The 20173-nt window shown below is 42.2% G+C and overlaps 1 protein-coding gene across 8 annotated transcripts in view; it reads left to right on the forward strand.

Moving 5' to 3' along the window:
* SGMS2 (sphingomyelin synthase 2) overlaps window positions 1–20173 on the forward strand; it is a 73320-nt gene that overhangs the window by 39512 nt on the left and 13635 nt on the right. For all 8 annotated transcript variants that reach the window (XM_056564331.1, XM_056564284.1, XM_056564293.1 and 5 more), the window contains 2 exons: window positions 10001–10495; window positions 14594–14711. In XM_056564331.1, the coding sequence (XP_056420306.1) occupies window positions 10041–10495; window positions 14594–14711 (573 nt within the window). In that variant the 5' untranslated portion in view covers window positions 10001–10040. The remainder of the gene's footprint in view (window positions 1–10000; window positions 10496–14593; window positions 14712–20173) is intronic.

A 20173-nucleotide genomic window follows, 5' to 3' on the forward strand; every position in this document is an offset into this window, starting at 1 on the left:
TGAAGACCACTGCACTAAAGTAACAGAAAAAAAAAAAATACCCAAGTTGAAAATAAAATCCATTTCACATGGTGGCTCTAAACCCCACAAAAGAAAATAACTCATGTCGCTTGCTGATATACTGCAGGAGGGACTCCGAAATGGCTGCTCTACAGGGTAAAATACGCGTCCTCTGTGGCGGTAAGTTCTGTGTAAAAGGCGCTGTGAACAGCTGATTTCAACATTTGCGCCAAAATTACTAACAACGTGCGCCAAATGATAAATTTGGTGCATGTCCACGAAAACCAAAGTGAAAAAAAAAAGGATAAAAAGAAACTGTCAACAGGCAAAATTGAGAAATACCCCCCCATAGTCCTTTTGTGTAAGGTGACGGGAGCCCTGAGATGTGAACTGTTTCTCTTGTTGGACACATAGAAGATTCAGACACCAAATGTGACAATTAATTGCAGGGAAAAGAAAACATGATTTTATTTTTTTTTTTCCTGAAAATTGCCCTAGGATAATGATCCATTAGTATCATTTACTGTTTGCTTCAAACTCTGGTGGGAAAACATAGAGCCAGACAAACCATTTGGCCTTCACTGCTATGAAGAAGGGGATTGCCTTGGCTGTATCCGTGTTGTCTTGTCTCCTTTTGTAATTGATTTACACTTAAGAAAATACAATGCATTGCGTTATTTTCTAAATATATATAAAAACCCCTAGAAAGTCAAGCTTCATTCTTCACTTATTTAGAAAGGACTATGCCTAAGAGCAGAAATGTGAATATCCACCTTCGTACCAAGATGATTTGGCCATTTCAGTGCCTTTTTGTACATTACGTAAACCACTAAAACCATTTTAACAATTTGCTTAAAGTAAGATAAACTCAACATGTGAATCACTATAGACACATTTGTTAGTTTAAAGGAGTACTACCATAGAAAAAAATTTTTTTGTAATGTAAACAGATTTGTAAATGACTGCTTTTTAAAAATCTTAATCCTTCCAGTACTTATCAGTTGCTGTGTGCTCCATAGGAAGTTGTATTTCTTTCTGGAATTATTTTCAGTCTGGCCACAGTGTTCTCTGCTGACACCTCTGTCCATGTCAGGAACTGTCTAGAGTACAAGAATCCTATAACAAACCTCTCCTGCTCTGGACAGTTCCTGACAAGGACAGAGGGGTCAGCAGAGAGCACTGTGGTCAGACTGAAAAGAAATACAACTTTCTCTGTAGTATACAGCAGCTGATAAGTACTGAAAGGATTAAGATTTTTAAATAGAAGTAATTTACAAAACAGTTTAACTTTCTGGCACCAGTTGATTAAAAAAAAATTCCACCAGAGTACTTCTTTAAACGCAACCTGTCAGCTCTATATCATGCTCAGAGATACAGTCATGGCCGTAAATGTTGGCACCCCTGAAATTTTTCAAGAAAAAGAAGTATTTCTCACAGAAAAGGATTGCAGTAACACATGTTTTGCTATACACATGTTTATTCCCTTTGTATGTATTGGAACTAAACCAAAAAAGGGAGGAAAAAAAGCTAATTGGACATAATGTCACACCAAACTCCAAAAATGGGCTGGACAGAATTATTGGCACACTTAGCTTAATATTTGGTTGCATACCCTTTGGAAAAAAATAACTAAAATCAGTGGCTTCCTATAACCATCAATAAGCTCCTTACACCTCTCAGCCGGAATGTTGGACCCCTCTTCCTTTGTAAACTGCTCCAGGTCTCTCTTATTGGAAGGGCGCCTTTTCCCAACAGCAATTTTAAGATCTCTCCACAGGTGTTCAATGGGATTTAGATCTGGACTCATTGCTGCCACTTCAGAACTCTCCAGCGCTTTGTTGCCATCCATTTTCTGGGGGCTTTTTGACAAATGTTTGGGGTCATTGTCCTGCTGGAAGAACCAAGATCTCGGATGCAAACCCAGCTTTCTGACACTGGGCTGTACAGTGCGACCCAAAATCTGTTGTTAATCCTCAGATTTTATGATGCCTTGCACACATTCAAGGCACCCAGTGCCAGAGGCAGCAGACCAACCCCAAAACACCATTGAACCTCCACCATATTTCACTGTAGGTACTGTGTTCTTTTCTTTGTAGGCCTCATTCCTTTTTTGGTAAACAGTAGAATGATGTGCTTTACCAAAAAGCTCTATCTTGGTCTCATCTGTCCACAAGATGTTTTCCCAGAAGAATTTTGGCTTACTCAAGTTCATTTTGGCAAAATGTAGTCTTCCTTTTTTATGTCTATGTGTCAACAGTGGGGTCCTCCTGGGTCTCCTGCCATAGCGTTTTTTTCATTTAAATGTCGATGGATAGTTCATGCTGACACTGATGCTTCCTGAGCCTGCAGGACAGCTTGAATATCTTTGGAACTTGTTTGGGGCTGCTTATCCACCATCCGGACTATCCTCCGTTGACACCTTTCATCAGTTTTTCTCTTCTGTCCAGGCCCAGGGAGATTAGCTACAGTGCCATGGGATGCAAACTTCTTGATAATGTTGCACACTGTGGACAAAGGCAAATCTAGATCTCTGGAGATGGACTTGTAACCTTGAGATTGTTGATATTTTTCCACAATTTTGGTTCTCAAGTCCTCAGACAGTTCTCTTCTCCTCTTTCTGTTGTCCATGCTTAGTGTGGCACACACAGACACACAATGCAAAGACTAAGTGAACTTCTATCCTTTTTAGGTGGGATTTTTATATTGTCCACACCTGTTACTTGCCCCAGGTGAGTTTAATAGAGCATCACATGCTTGAAACAATCTTCTTTATCAACAATCTTGAAAGGGTGCCAATAACTTTGTCCAGACCATTTTTGGAGTTTGGTGTGGCATTATGTCCAATTTGCTTCTTTTCCTCCTATTTTTGGTTTAGGTCCAATACACACAAAGGAAATAAACATGTGTATAGTAAAACATGTTGAACTGCAATCCTTTTCTGTGAGAAATACTTACTTTTCTTGAAAAATTTCAGGGGTGCCAACTGGGTCTGGGCAACTAGGGCTGGGCGGGAATGAATGAGTTATCAACCCAGCGCTGCGCTGTCCCCACATCGGGGAACTAATCATATGTGACCCGCGAGCGCTGTTTTGCTTCCCCCCCCCCCCCCAATTAATTATCAGTGCTACGCTGTCCCCATCGGGGTAAATACTAACATATCACCCACAATCGCTGCCCTCCTCGTCCCCCTGTTTGTTGCAGGCTAACGCCGCTAACACTCTATACTGTACGCTGTATCCCTGTGCCCAGGCTGCAAAAGATGAACAAAATAAATTTTAGCTCAGCTTCCCCGTCTGTCCGGACTTGCTTCCTGGGGACGGGAACGTCGGACAGCCGTCAGCCTATCACCGGCCGCAGCGATGTTCCTCCTCGGCCGGTGATAGGTTGAGCACACTGTCATGTAAGAAGCTGGCTGGCTTCTTACATGACAGTGGGCTCAGCCAATCACCGGCCGATGCGGCACATCTCTGCGGCCGGTGATAGGCTGACGGCTCTCCGACATTCCCGTCCCCAGAAAGAGCATGAGGCCGACGTAGGAACGTGCGTTAAAGTTTATTTTGTTTACCTTTTGCAGCCCGGGCATAGGGATACAGTGTACAGTATAGAGTGTCAGCGCTGGCGGCCCTCAACAAACAGGAGGACGAGGAGGGCAGCCCTTGCGGGTGATATGTGAGTATTTACCCCGATGGGGAGAGGGCAGCACTGGGCTGATAATTAATTTTGGTGGGGGGAATACCGTTATATACCGTGTAACCGCCATAAGTTACAAAAATACCGTGATACACATATTTGGTCATACCGCCCAGCCCTAGTGCCAACATTTACGGCCATGACTGATACCTACCTCTTATCTGATGGCTGTTTTAACATTATGCTTTTATTCCAAGCTTAAGTGTAATGAGTCCATGCTATGCTGCTGCAGCATGCATGCTTCCTCTCTCCTCCTCCACGCCCTGCCCTTCATGATTGATGGACAAGACTCAATGCTGGAAGCCTAAGGGAGGGATGGGGAAGGTAGAAGGCATGCATTCTGCAGCTCAGGCCAGCCTCTTTAGCTTAAACAGAAAACATAATTTTATAACTTTGCAAACAGCCATTAGATAAGCAACATTTTTCATTAGTTGTATTCCATTATCAGCTACCTACCCATAACTGCAGCTCTGAGCATGATAAAGAGCTGGAAGATGTCCTCTAAGGCTATGTCCGTGCGGACATTCCCCTGACAGCGTAGCGCCGGCAGAACATGCCAGGGCTAGGACCGCCCGGAAATGTGCCGTCTCATAGACAGCAATGCATTTCTGTGCAGAGTTCGCAGAAAAAATTGACCTGTTTATTCTTTCTGCGGACACAGGAATTAGAATTTCTGCTCTAAATGAACAGTGCTGCAGACTCTCATTGAAATCAATGGGACTCTGCTGCTGCGGAATCTCTGTAGATTGTCAAGGGATCAGTCAAATTTTGAAGGTGAATTCCCTTTTGCTTTCAGAAATATCTTTGTGATGTTCCTACCAATGTATTGATGAATTGAGACAAAAGGATAAAAAAAAAATGTTTTTCAAGAACGTCACCAATTTTGTGAAACACAATGATGAATAAATGTATCTATTAGTGGTTCCTTTTGGTTCTGCCTTTTTAGAGTCAAGGTATTTTTAGCTGTGTTCGCTTGTAGATGTGGCGCTTGTCAGCATGCACTTTACTGTGCCACCATCATGCAGTCTACATATACACAATATATAAACTGGATCAGACTGCAGCAGAAAATGGCCAAATCATGTTAAACTGTGGCCTAGACAAAAACATACCCATTTCCACAAAAAAAGAACTTTCATGACAAGCAAGGTGCAACTGTCATTATTTTTGGCCCACGGCTACATAATTTAGGCACAAATCCTGTGCGCCAAAAATAGAAACACACAGAAAAGAGGCGCAAAGAACAGAAATCAGCCTTGTTGTGTTTCAACTTAACTAAAGGAGGCATAAACTTCTCAGCCGTTAACTTATGAGTTATTTATGAGGCGCCACCACAGAAGTTATTAATGGCTTTACACTAAATATAAGGCTACATTAGTGGTTAGTTAACCCTCATTTTAAGGAATATGTATGGAACTAGTTTTTATGCTTGTTTGGGTTTTCTGTTGCTATTCTGTAAATGACAGGAACAAGCACTTACACCTCATAACTGCTGTTCACCAAACCATGGGCAGCATAGAACTGGTACGGGAAGGGGGTCGTAAATGTCGGGACACTATGATTTACTCTAAAAATCTTGGGTGTTTCAGAGAGATCATAGCTTACCCCAATCAGGTAAGTAGTCATTGCGGTGGGTCCCAGTAACAACTCTCCGCCCTGCCGCGCTGAGTGATGCGCCATTCCCTAAATACAGGTGTGCATTACTCCATCGCTTGCCGGGTGGAGAGCAGCCACCAGCACCACCCCAATGACTAGTTAACGGGTCCCATCTGCACTTCTAAACTATAATTTCTTGGAAACGACATAGTATCCTGGCATTGCACTGTTTTTACCAGTTTTGGGCAGCATAAAATTGGTGACAGGTTCCCTTTATTGGTCGCTTGACTTTCTGGATGCAGATAGGTGCTATTATTCTTGTGTGACAGTGCACCGTCTAAGGGTGCGTTCACACCACCATTTTCCCCTACGGTTTCTGTATACGGTTTCATTTTGAAAACCGTATGCAATCGTACGGAAAACCGTATCCATTGACATGCCATTCAAAACCGTATGCAACATTATGCATGCAGTTACATCCATTTTGAAGTTCATTTGTTTTTTTTTTGTTTTTTTTCCTGTACTCAAAACCATGGTTTACCACGGTTTTGTGTCCGGGTGACAAACCGTATTGTAGCCGTATACGGTTGTTTTCACATGGGAGTCTATGAGAACCGTATGTGTGTACGGTTCATTCCGGTTTTCACTATACGTTTTTTTACTTTGCACATGCGCATAGCGATCCTAGAATAAAATGTAATTAGAACAATAGGAACTTTATTTAAAAATGAAATACATGTTAAAACAGGATTGGATTTTATTTTTAAAAACCATATGCAACTGCATGCAACCGGACACACATTTTCCAACCGTATACGGTTTCTTTTTAAAGCACACGGTTGCATACGGTTTGGTCTGGTTTTGAGGAATATTGTTTGGCTTAAAAAACCTGATAGAAAACTATGACCAAAACATAAAGTGAACCCAGCCTAAGTGACCTTCAAGTTCTAGTTGACTAAATGGAAAACTGTCCTAAAATAATACCATAGCCTTGAGACACTCAGGGATGAAAGAGATAGCAAACACACCCCATACAAACTAAGTGCATATTCTTTGTTTGTTAAGATGTGCAGAAACATAATGTGTATTGTTGTTATAAGCATAAAAAGCAGCATTTGTCTAAGGAATTTACAATATTACAGCTGTTGCTACCATGTAATTCGGTTTCTTGAGTATTGTTGTATTATGATCTCACTAAAAATCATTTTTATTTATTTTAAGCATAAATGAGATTTAGCTTCAATTCAAATATAGTGAATAGTTAGTCTTTTTCTATATATTAATACATATGTATATACAGACACGCCCATTATGTAATATTTGACAGTACAACAGAAAACAAGCTGCTGTTTGAAGTGCATGCATGGACATTGATGCTTTTAGAAAACTTATCTATAGAACATTGCAGTTTTGATAAAGGACGCAGCAAGGTACTAATTCTTCCTGCAAAAGGTAGGAGTCTTTAGGGCAATGCTTCTTGGGAAAATTAGAAATGCAGCCTTCCAGAATCAGTAAGATTGTCTCTTCAGTATCAGATATAGGTGCCTACTTTGTAAGTGAATGACTTGTCTTTTAGAGGGACTGTATCATCAGAAAATGATCTATTGCTTGAAGGGGGAAGTACGGCACTTAACTGCCTATCCACAGAAAAAGGAATAAGTGTCCGATTGCCGAGGGGTTTCCAACCACTGAAACCACCGCCATCTCCTGAAGATTTGTTTTTAGAACACAGGCTCTCCTCTTGCATGGAGCAGCAGTGGTCGACACCCATCCCCCCCCCCTTGTTCATAGGAGAGCCAGAGATGCACAAGTGCTGAACTAATGTATCTCCAGCGGTCAGTTTTCCTACGATCAGACACTTATCCCCTTGCGTTGGTCAACAGCACTCTGCAGGGGTCGCTCCATTCATCGGGGCAGCCAGGGCGCCAGGCAGGAAATCGCAGGAGGTACCAGTGGACAGTTGATCATGGCGTCTAAAACGGGAGAATATCCTGCTAATTAGCTCAGCTGAGCTGTTCGGGACCGCCACCTTACCTGGCTCCACGCTGTCCGATCGGCGTTTAATTTCTCCAAGCCTGAGATCCAGGCTTGAGTAATCAAGCACAGATTACACTGATCAATGCTATGCTATGGCATAGCATTGTTCAGTGTATGCATTCGAATTAGTGCATATAATAGTCCCCTATGGGGGATAAAAAAAAAGTGTAAGAATAGTAAAAAAAATAAATTTTTAAATAAATGTGATTTAACCCCTTCCTAAATAAAAGTTTTAATCACTCCCCTTTTAGCATTAAAAAAAAACTGTGTAAATAAAAATAAATATAAACGTATGTGGTATCGCCGCATGCGTAATTTTTGCAAACTATAAAAATATATAATTAATCAAACCACACAGTCAATGGCGTACATATAAAAAATTCCAAATCCAAAATTTCGTATTTTTGGTCACTTTTCTATACCATAAAAAAAGGAAAAAGCGATCAAAAAGTCAGATCAGTACAAAAATGCTAATGATAAAAATGTCAGATCATGGCACAAAAAATTAGCCCTCATACCACCTTGTACATGTAAAAATGAAAAAGAGGGGTCAGAAGATGACAATTTTAAACGTATTCATTTTCATGCATGTAGTTATGATTTTTTTTTAGAAGTTAATGTATGGACCTACAGAATAAAGATAAGGTGTTATTTTTAAGAGTGCACTGCGTAGGATTGAAAGCCCCCCAAAAGTTACAAAATTGTGTTTTTTCTTCAATTTTGTCACACGAATATTATTTTTTTTTTTTGTTTCGCTGTAGATTTTTGGGTAAAATGACTGATGTCATTACAAAGTAGAATTGGTGGCGCAAAAAATAAGCCATCATATGGATTTTTTGTGCAAAATTTTAAGGGTTATGATTTTTAAAAGGTAAGGAGGAAAAAAATGAAAGTGCAAAAACGGAAAAACGCTCAGTCCTTAAGGGGTTGGGTCAAGTTTTTATATTAAGCATACTTTTTTTCAAACTTTTCATATTATTATCTAAATTTAAAAATATTCCTGAAATCTTGCATTTTTCATTCTGAACAATAAACTTAAAGGGGTTATCCAGCATAAGGTGATTTTAGTACGTACCTGGCAGACAGTAATGGACATGCTTAGAAAGGATCTGCGCATGTCTGGGGGCTAAATGGCTATGTTGTGAGATTGCATAATACTGTGGCTAGCTGTTTGTGAACTGGTATTTCCTGTTTGACTTTTCTTTTTTTGACTACAAATCCCACAATTCCATCTTCCACACATCAGCCACCCCACCCATTGAAACATAAATGAGCTGCATCCATTCAAAAGACATGTGGTTTTCAATCAGGGTGCCTCCAGCTGTTGCATTAGTTGCAGATTGATCCCTCCACCCATTGAAGCAGACAGGCTCCCTGTCATCAGCTGACTAGTGAGTCAGGACTCGGCCACATTGCAAGCTGGGAAAAATCGGAGACAACAGTCATTTTGTATGCTGTTAAAAATAAATATTAGGGTGAAAATCACATAAGAATTGTGAGAAAACCGTCACACACAGGTACAGACACTGTATTATGTATGAACTACACTAACTTTACAGCCCCTGTAGCATAGTCCAATAAAAAAAATTCCTGGAATACCACTTTAAATTCCTTGGTATATTGTTCTGTGGGATTGTAGGATAGTAGACTCTAGTATTTAGTGACAGATAATAGTCTGATTGTCTGACAAGGTTTTTAGTGCAGTGATTTCTGGTTTGCTGAGATTTGATTGTTACCGTATTTTAGTATTATTTTTAGCGAGAGATTCAAGGTCATTTTCAGACCATGCTAGAGAATGTCTCTAAAAAGTTAACCCGAGACTAGAAGGGGTAAAAGAATGACTTGGGTTTGAGGTCTGTCTGAATCTGGGGAGGGATTAGACTGCAAGGGGATTCTTCGGCAGGCTGGTCTGGAGTATCATTTCCCTTGATAGAGAAGACTCTTTTCAGATATTGGTGGAGACTGATGTATTGTGTGTACTGAGAGGTATGGTGGGGTGACTCTTTGCTAAGGATGGTACAGAGGAGGTGTGTTTAGATAGTGGATGCATTGGATTCTCATGAGAACTCATAGGTGAATGAACTACATTAGGTTTATATATGGCAGAGGGAGTATTTTTGATGAAGGAGGGAGGGAAGGTCTTGATGGATGCTACATGGTGTTGTGATGGTACTTTAGTAGTGACCTGCTTGTTGTTTCTGGGTTTAGTATAGTTCTGATGTGTCCGTGCTTCAGATTTCTTGGATGTGAGCCAATATTTAATGTTATTTGTTGCATAGTCATCTTAATCTCTTGCTAGTTTCGTCATTTTTTTTCTATAGGACATCCTGTTCTAGTTTGAGAATTTTGTGTTGATAATTAGAGTGCCATTCAGTATACTGGAATTTTGACACTGAAAAAATGACTGTGTCTATCTATACTTTTATAGATATTGTTCATCTATGGTCTGTTCCAAGAGGTGCAAAAACCTGACCATGTGAACACATACTAACTGGGTTATACATGACCATACAAGGTTATCTATCCAACTCCTCTAATGTATTAGTGCCCATGACCACTCCATTGCACCAAATCATTGTATGATCTCTATACCGGTATGAATGGTGTATGTGACCAGTGTAGAAAATCAGATTTGTAATTATTAGTAAAATTGTTTGTTTCTTTCCTCTTTTTATAGGTGATTGTACATCGGATTTGTTCTCCCTAAACTTACCCTAATGGATGCTATTGAGACTGCAGTCATTGAAGTACACAAAGAAACTCCAAGCAGCGAGACACTAAATGGCTTTCCAAGATCTGTATCCACAAACAGTGAAGATGACAAAAATCATAAGGCTAAGCCCAAAGGTTTACCCAATGGTCTGCGAAAAGGAGCAAAGAAGTATCCAAACTATATTCAGATCAGTTTGCCAGAGGACTCTAAAAATAAATATCCTCTAGAATGGTGGAAAACTGGCATTGCATTTGTCTATGCTCTCTTCAATATGGTCCTCACAACAGTTATGATCACAGTTGTTCATGAAAGGGTTCCCCCTAAAGAAGTAAGCCCACCTTTACCGGACAAGTTCTTTGACTACATTGATCGAATAACATGGGCATTTTCTGTCTCTGAGATAAATGGAATGATTTTGGTTGGAATATGGTTTATCCAGTGGCTCTTCCTCAGATATAAGTAAGTGCTGGTGATAATTTTAGGAATGCTTTCCTTTTATGCAGTTCGATTTTTTTAAATTAACAAACAAATATCAGTGCACATAAAGAAATGCTATAGAAATGCTGTACAGTGTTTAAAGAGGTACTCCGCCCCTAGACATCTTATCCCCTATCCAAAAGACTGGGGACCTCCACTGGGGACCCCCGCAATCTCCCTGCTGCACCCGGCATTCGTTTAGAGCGTCGGGTGCAGCACCAGAGGCTCGTGACGTCACAGCCAGGCCACGCTCCTGACGCCATGGCCACGCCCCCTCAATGCAAGTCTATGGGAGGGGGCGTGATATCCGCCACGGCCCCTCCCATAGACTTGCATTGAGGGGGCATGGCAGTGACATCATGAGCGGGGTCCGGCTGCGACATCATGAACCTCCGCCCCACATCGCCAGTTATCCAGCATGGAGCGAAGTTCACCGTATGTCTGGGGTGCCGTCTGGGGTATTCCTTTAACCCCTTAAAGGGGTTATCCAGGAAAAAACTTTTTTTTTATATATCAACTGGCTCCAGAAAGTTAAACAGATTTGTAAATTACTTCTATTAAAAAATCAGTACTTATGAGCTTCTGAAGTTTAGGTTGTTCTTTCTGTCTAAGTGCTCTCTGTTGACGCGTGTCTCGGGAACCGCCCAGTTTAGAAGCAAATCCCCAGAGCAAACCTAGAAAAGAACAACCTTAACTTCAGAAGCTCATAAGTACTGAAAGGATTAAGATTTTTTAATAGAAGTAATTTACAAATCTGTTTAACTTTATGGAGCCAGTTGATATATATAAAAAAGTTTTTTCCAGAATAACTCCTTTAAGGACCTCGGGTTTTTTCATTTTTGGCACTTTCGATTTTTTTCTCCTTGCCTTTTAAAAATCATAACCCTTTCAATTTTGCACCTAAAAATCCATATGATGGCTTATTTTTTGCGCTACTAATTCTACTTTGCAGTGAAATCAGTCATTTTACCCCAAAATCTACGGCAAAACAGAAAAATAATCATTGTGCGACGAAATTGAAGAAAAAACGCCATTTTGTAATTTTTGGGGGCTTCCGTTCCTTCACAGTACATTTTTTGGTAAAAATGACACCTTATCTTTATTCTGTAGGTCCATACAATTAAAATGATGCCCTACTTGTATAGGTTGGATATTGTCGTACTTCTGGAAAAAATCATAACTACATGAAGGAAAATTTATACGTTTAAAATTGTCATCTTCTGACCCCTATAACTTTTTTATTTTACTGCGTATGGGATTGGCATTTTTTGCGCCGTGATCTTAAGTTTTTAACGGTACCATTTTTGTATTGATCGGACTTTTTGATCACTTTTTATTCATTTTTCATGATATAAATGTGACGAAAAATACGTTATTTTGGACTTTGGAATTTTTTTGCGCCATTGACCGTGCGGTTTAATTAATGATATATTTATATAGTTTGGACATTTATGCACGCAGCGATACCACATATGTTTATTTTTATTTACATGGTTTTTTTTTTTTTTTTATGGGAAAAAGGGGGGTGATTTGGACTTTTATTAGGGAAAGGGTTAAATCACATTTATTAACTTTTTTTTTTACACTTTTCTTTTGCAGTGTTATAGCTCCCATAGGGGGCTATAACACTACACACACTGATCTTTTACACTGATCACTGCAAAGCCATAGCTTTGCATTCATCAGTGTTATCGGCGGTTGATTGCTCAAGCCTGCATCTCAGGCTTGGAGCAATCGCCGAACGGACGCGCCGGAGGAAGTTAAGGGGACCTCCGCTCGCGTACTAGCTGATCGGGACACCACATTTTCACTGCGGTGGTCCCGATCAGCCCCACTGAGCAGCCGGGAAGCTTTTACTTTCGTTTTAGACGTGGCGTTCAACTTTGAACGCCGCATCTAAAGGGTCAGTAGCACGCGGCACTGAAATAGCTGCTGTACGCCATTAGCCGGTTACATGCCGGGACCGACCCGATATGACACAGGAACACCGCGTGACCCCGCGTTACATCGCGGGAGCCGGCCAAGGACGTAAATATATGTCCTTGGTCGTTAAGGGCATAGACTTTTGAAGGTTGTGGTTTTGCCTCTTTTTACAGTGCACAACCAATAAGACTAGTTTACAAAATAAACTTTAGGGTAGGTTCCCATATAGCGTATTATATCTCTCCTTACACGTGGATCCACTTCTGACTTTTGCTCAAAAACTACAGTGGCAGATTTCCAAAGATCTGCCAATAAACCCAGCCTTTAAGAGTTTTTAACGCTATAGGTAGTTTCCCACGTAGTGTATATGCTTCATATTTTTTTTTTTTTGCGGATCTGCTGCTGTTGTGTATTTTTCTACCCATTGAGATCAATGGGTAGAAAATTCAGCGGCAGAAAGAATCTACTTCTGGCTTTGGCTCAAAAGCTGCAGTGGCAGTATTCCAAAAAAAAAAAAAGGCTTCCAAGTAGAAATCCAGCCAAAAGCAAATAACCTAGTGTTTTGTATTCATAGCAGAGAATTTACAATGTAGATTTTAATAAAAGTCCAAAGCAAAGTCCACATGTTCTTGCAGATTCTTTTCACCATGCGTGAGCTTTGTTTTGTAAAACCTCATCCACATGCATTATTTTGCAAATTCTTATGAATTTTGAATATGGCCTAAAGGTCACTATATTAAAGGGTACCTCTCATCAAATAAACTTTTGATATATTTTAGATGAATGAATGTTGAATAACTTTCCAATAGCATGTTAATGAAAAATATGCTTATTTCTATTGTATTTTTCCCGATCAGTCCTGTCAGCAAGCATTTCTGACTCATGCTGGAGTCCTAAACACTCAGAGCTGCCAGCCTGCTTTGTTCACAGCCAAACAGGCTGTGAACAAAGCAGGCTGGCAGCTCTGAGTGTTCTCCTTTGTGAACAAAGCAGACTGGCAGCTGGTAGTGTTTAGGACTCCAGCATGTGTCTGAAATGCTTGCTGCCAGGACTGGTAGGGAGACCCCTAGTGGTCATTTCTTCAAAGTGGAAAATTAAATAGAAAGAAGCATATTTTTTAATAACATGCAATTGTTAAAAAAAAATATATTTTTATTGAACTTTTTATCATTTTTTCTGTATTGTCAAACAATGCAAATGGGAATGGTGGAAGGAAGGGCAGAGTGTAGGTAGGTATGTCAGGTTAAGTAGTAGGCAGAATAGGAATGTGACCGAGAAGAAGGGGAAATCTAATCACAAAGGAAACAATGTTGTCATAAGGTTGTGTTCAATAGTTGTATGAGTCATAGATCTCAGTTGAGTAAAGCGGATGTCTGTTCGTATGAGTGTCATCACGGCATGATGTAGGTCACTTCCAGTGATAAGGGTATCAAGGTGTTCAACATCTGCCAAATAGATAAAGACAGGAATGGATAGGAGCAGGAGTTGGGAGAAGACGCGCGTATCCAGACCACCACCAAGATTAAAACGCTCATGGAACCATGGGGGGAATTTATTAAGATTGGCATTTCAGACATCACTCAAGTAAAAGGAAGCTTACTTTAGATGCACCAGATTTATTATGAGGTCCAAGTCTTTGAATAAATGTGTTACATCTCCTGCGCAATCCGTGTGCCAGACTAAGATATTTACACCAGCTCTGTGGGGAAGTAGATTTCTGACATAACGTACAACAATTGGCATAAATTATGATAAATCTGTTGAGCTCTAAGAGGTCATGTACACCCTTCAAAGCCCTGCCTACTTTTTCTTGTTAAATTAATGTTAATGGTTGGTGTTTCCCATCTAAACCATAGACATATAGGGGGTGATTTATCATTATGATACACCACTTTTCTTGCATTAAAAAAGCTGCTTTTTTTTTTGATAATGGTAAGCCCAATATTCCTAATGTCCATATCATAAAGAACACTGATAATAGATCTTGAGTTATCTTACAGGTGGAGTAGCTCCAATATCCATCTTTATTACATCTGCCCAGTATATTATATATATATCAAGCATTTCCACATATATACTCCCTTCACAGTAATAAAAGAATAAACACGTAATATGTATGTTGTAACTCATAAGTCTTTCATTCTCTTCTGTTCACAGATCAATTGTGGGCCGCAGATACTTTTTTATTGTTGGGACTTTGTACTTGTACAGATGTATTACCATGTATGTTACAACGCTCCCTGTGCCAGGAATGCACTTCCAATGTGCCCCAAAGGTAAGGACTTTTAACAATCCTACAGGTCTTATTTTTGTCAGATGGGTTTGTGGGCCCCATGCACATAGCTGTGTTATGGCTCTGAATAAGTTCAAAGTTGTATGGATTTGTAATAGATCACCGATTGACGTATGTCGTGGTCCCTCAAGTTAGAATATTAATCGGTCCCAGGATGATCATTGGTTATTGGTTCTGAAGCCCCAAACTGTCATCTGAACAACTGTAAACTTGAGGATTAAAGAAAACTAAGTAGATAACTAATACAGATAAAGCAAGTCCTTACATATAAAAGTAAGAAAGATCTGCTGGGAGCTGTAAATCACTGTCTATGTAGAGGACAGGTCCTGTACAGTACACAGTGTCCTAAAAAAGTAAAATGGAGCCGCCCCCTCCTGGAGCAGCTATTCCTGGCACAGGTAAAGAGTAGTACAGAAAATGTAGTACCTCCCTGTACTGTAGGGGGCGCTACCAGACAGCCAGTCAGTGCATGCACTTCAGTAATAAAGGTGTTTTACCAGTAAAATGCCCATTCTGATTGGTCAGTTCTTCCAGCCATTGACATGTTTCACAGATCTGGACTGTGCGTAGCATTGTATGTTGAGTCTGGTTTCAAGTTACAATGGTCCAGAAAAGATCATTGTATGTTGAAAATATTGTATGTTGAGGCCATTGTAACTTGAGGGATCACTGTATCTCCGAACATCTGCATTTTAATATGAATTGGTATGTCATCATACTATGGAAAACTACACACTGAAGTTTGGAGGTAAAGGGACTGCCATACAGCCTCCTTAAAAGGGTACTCCGGCCCTAATACATCTTAACCCCTATCTAAAGGATAGGGGATAAGATGTCTGATCGTGGGGGTCCCGCCGCTGGGGACCCCCGCAACCTGTCATTCTGCACCCACCTTTGCAAGCTCTCCGCAATCCTGGATGCTCCGAGTGTGCACGACTTTGCCCCCGTGTGACATCACGCCCCGCCCCCTCAATGCAAATCTATGGGAGGGGGTGATTCCTCTTTTTAGAAATACACATTTTCTTTTTTTCCATTGCACTTTCTTTTTTACAGTAACAGAACTTATTCAGCTGAGACGATGTGCTTGATAATTCCCCATCGGCTCAGTATGTGCGCTTCACTAAGCCTGGAAGTGGCCATCCATCTCTGAACAGTAGTTGCCAAGGTCTGGTATATTGGTCTGGTAGGGTATAAGACAGTATATTACTCTCAAAGATCATGTCCTATTATATCAGCATAGAAAGGAATATCTGAAAATCCCTTTTCAGTTTTTCCTTCCTAATCCTTGTTGGGGAGGAAAATAAACAAAGGAGGAAGCTTTTGACTTCATATCCAGTCCTCATATATTGTTGTCATATCCCGACCCCATATCCCGTCCTCCTATCTTGTCCTCCCAGCCAGACCTCCTAGCCAGACCTCCTAGCCAGACCTCCTAGCCAGACCTCCTATCCCGTCCTCCTATCCCGACCTCCTATCCCGTCCTCCTTTCCCGACCCCCTACCCGTCCTCCTTTCCCGACCTCCTTTCCCGAACTCCTATCTCGACCTCCTATCTCGACCTCCTATCCCGACCTCCTATCCCGACCTCCTATCCCAACCTCCTATCCAAACCTCCTATTCCATCCTCCTATCCCGTCCTCCTTTCCCGACCCCCTTTCCCGTCCTCATATCTCGGCCTCCTATCTCGACCTCCTATCCCGTCCTCTTATCCCGTCCTCCTATCTCGACCTCCTATCCCGTCCTCTTATCCCGTCCTCCTATCTCGTCCTCCTATCCCGACCTCCTATTCCGACCTCCTATCCCGTCCTCCTATCCCATCCTCCTATCCCGTCCTCCTATCCCTTCCTCCTATCCCGTCCTCCTATCCAGACCTCCTATCCCGACCTCCTATCCGGACCTCCTACCCTGACCTCCTATCCCGACCTCCTACCCGTCCTCCTATCCCGTCCTCCTACCCTGACCTCCCATCCTGACCTCCTATCCCGTCCTCCTATCCCGACCTCCTATCCCGACCTCCTATCCCGACCCGTAATGTATCTCCAGCCGTATGGAAGTTATGTGGGAACATACATTTCTCATTGATTTGCATGGGACTTTAAACAAAAACCCCGACCCTCGCAAATGGGGGTAGTTAAGGGTTAAATTAACTATCCTATATTTTAAGTGGACGTATAAGTAACATGTGACCAAGTATTATCGAAAAATCTCCAGCCGTTTGGAAGTTATGCAGTAACATATATTTCCCATTGACTTTTATGGAACTTTAAACATAAACCCCGCCCCTGGCAAATGGGGGTGAGTAAGGGTTAAATCACCTATCCTGTGTTTGTTGTTGACATATAAGTAACATGTGTACCATGTTTCATGTTAATATCTTTAGCGAACATACACACACACATACACACACATACACACACACGTTGAGTTTTATATACCGTATATCCCGGCGTATAAGACGACTTTTTAACCCCAAATTTTCTTCTGAAAAGTCGGGGGTCGTCTTATACACCGGGTATTGAGGTCCGGGATAGGAAAACTTCTGATTATCTGCCCGGGCTGCCTCCCGTGTGTGGCTGCAGGCGGGGGCCGGCCAGAGCAAGTAAAAACTAATACTGTATACTAAAAACCAGGGTGCCTCCAGCTGTTGTAAAACTACAACTCCCAGCATGCCCGGACAGCCTTTGCCGTGCTGGGAGTTGTAGTTTCACAACAGCTGGAGGCACCCTGGTTTTTAGTATACAGTATTAGTTTTTACTTGCTCTGGCTGGCCCCTGCCTGCAGCCATACACGGGAGCCGGCCCGGGCAGATAATCATAGGCATTCCTATCCTGGACATCCCTGTGTCCCGAAAAATGTTTTTGCGAAAATAAGGATGTCCGCTGGTCACTTACCATTCCCCGGCGTCCTCCTGCGATCCTCCTTCGGTCCTCCTGCGGTCCGGTCCTCCGTCTCTATGGTTGTACGCACGGGACGTCAGTGACGTCACGTGCCTACAACCATAGAGGCAGAGGAGCGCAGGACCAGGAGGACCACAGGAGGACGCGCCGACTGGGGCCTGGTGAGTGACCGGCCGTTCTATCATAAGTGATCCGGTCACCGCTCCCCGGTCCCGGCACCTACTGCTATGGTCCATAGGCCATAGCAGTAGATGGTGACCCGGGCCAGAGGAGCGGTGATCGGAACACTGTGGGGGCAGTACAGACATACAGCTTGCAGCCATACACTCTATATGGCTGGAAGATGTATGTCTGTTGGGGGGAGCTGCCAATCTAATGTGGGGGGAGCTGCCTACTATTGTGGGGGAACTGCTGACCTAATGTGAGGGGAGCTGCCTACAAATGTGGGGGGAGCTGCCTACAAATGTGGGGGGAGCTGCCTACTATTGTGGTGGAGCTGCCTACAAATGTGGGGGGAGCTGCCTACTATTCTGGGGGAACTGCCTACTATTGTGGGGAAATGCTGACCTAATGTGGGGGAATTGCCTACAAATGTGGGGGGAGCTGCCTACTATTGTGGGGGAACTGCTGACCTAATGTGGGGGGAGCTGCCTACAAATGTGGGGGAGCTGCCTACTAATGTGGGGGAACTGCTACTAATGTGGGGGAGCTGCCTACTAATGTGGGGTAACTGCTGACCTAATGTGGGGTAACTCCCGACCTATTGTGGGGGAGCTGCCTACTATTGTGGGGGAACTGCCGACTTAATGTGGGGGAACTGCCGACCTAATGTGGGGGAGCTGGCAATCTAATGTGGGGGAACTGGCAACCTAATGTGGGGGAACTGGCAACCTAATGTGGGGGAACTGCCAACTTAATGTGGGGGGAACTATACTGCCTACCTAATGTGGGGGGAACTATACTGCCTACCTAATGTGGGGGGAACTATACTGCCTACCTAATGTGGGGGAACATGATGCCTACCTAATGTGGGGGGAACTACAAGGTACCGTACATCGCGGTAGGAGGGGTAGTCTTATATGGCGAGTATATCCCAAACTCTACATTTTAACTGTAAAAGTTGGGGGTCGTCTTATACGCCAAGTCGTCTTATACGCCGGCATATACGGTATATAGATAATCTCATTGCAAGTCTGAGTCTGAAATGCACATGTTTAGAAAGCTCAGTTTCTTGTTCCTTCACTAGTCACATACAGTACAAGCACTCCTGCCCACTTACTAGCCCGAGGAAGGCATGTTTTTGCCAAGATCAATAAACAGAATAACAGTATGGTCGGCACTCACATGCTTCATCCTGGGCATGTGGAAGAAACAGTTTAGGTTGCATCACTTAAAAAACAAGATAGGCGTGTGATGCAGTTGTCATAGAAACAAAATAAACAAAGCAAAACAAAAGAAAACTACATATAGTTAGTTACGAGTAATATATATCTCACACAGTCATTTGCAGGGAATTCATATGGAAGATCATTTGGTCTGCCAATTCTAAATAAGAGAACATATACATAAAGTCAACAGGCAGTGTGGTTCCTGTGTTGAAGGAATTCTCTGTCATGGAGTCCCTGAGAGAATTCCCTTGACACCTGAACCAGTAGTCCATTTCATCCCGCTCTGTGCTCTCGTTCAATTTTAATGTCTTTAAAAAAAAATAATGTTTTCCATGTTTTTTCTGACTTTAAAAACTCTGCCACTAGGGGTCTCCCTCCTTGTCCAGACCACATTTCCTCCCCCTCACGCGCACAGGCTTTAGACTCCTGCCGATCTCTGCTTGCTCCGTGCCGGATGACTGGCGATGCAGGGCAGAGGCTCTTGATGTCATGGTCACGCCCTACTCATGCCGTCATGACCACGACCCCTCAATGCAAGTCTATGGGAGGGGGCGTGGCGGCCGTCACGCCCCCTACCATAGACGTGCATTGAGGGGGCATGGCCATGACATCATGAGCAGGTGCGGCTGTGACACAAAGCGGGGGTCCCAGTGGTCGGACCTCCTGCGATCAGACACTTATCCCTTATCCTGTGGATAGGGGATAAGTTGTCTTTTGCTGCAGTTGCCTTTTAGCAGAAAAACAGTCCCAAAGCATACTGTTTTCACCTCCATGTTTGATGGTGGGGATGGTGTTTTTGTGGTCATAGGCTGCGTTCCTCTTCCTCTTCCAGTTGACAACAGAATAGATTACCCCCATGTTTTCCCTTTTCATAATTCTGTAATATTTTTCTATTCACTGTGTAGAGCATAGGTTGGTAACAAGGTAAAATAAACAGTTATCTATGCCATCAAGGAATATATTCATGGCTAGCTAAATGTGTGGTTTATAGGCATAGAATACTAATTTTAGTCTATTACAATGTTTACAGATATCGATTTTCTTCTCATCTGTCTTAGGCTGTGTTCACACCATTGGAACCTCCGACACAGATGTAAACATAGCTTAAATATAGTAATCTAAAATATATCAGTCACACTACATATGGGGCCAGTGTCCTC

Source organism: Hyla sarda, chromosome 1, assembly GCF_029499605.1.
Source record: "Hyla sarda isolate aHylSar1 chromosome 1, aHylSar1.hap1, whole genome shotgun sequence".
NCBI classification, from domain to species: domain Eukaryota; kingdom Metazoa; phylum Chordata; class Amphibia; order Anura; family Hylidae; genus Hyla; species Hyla sarda.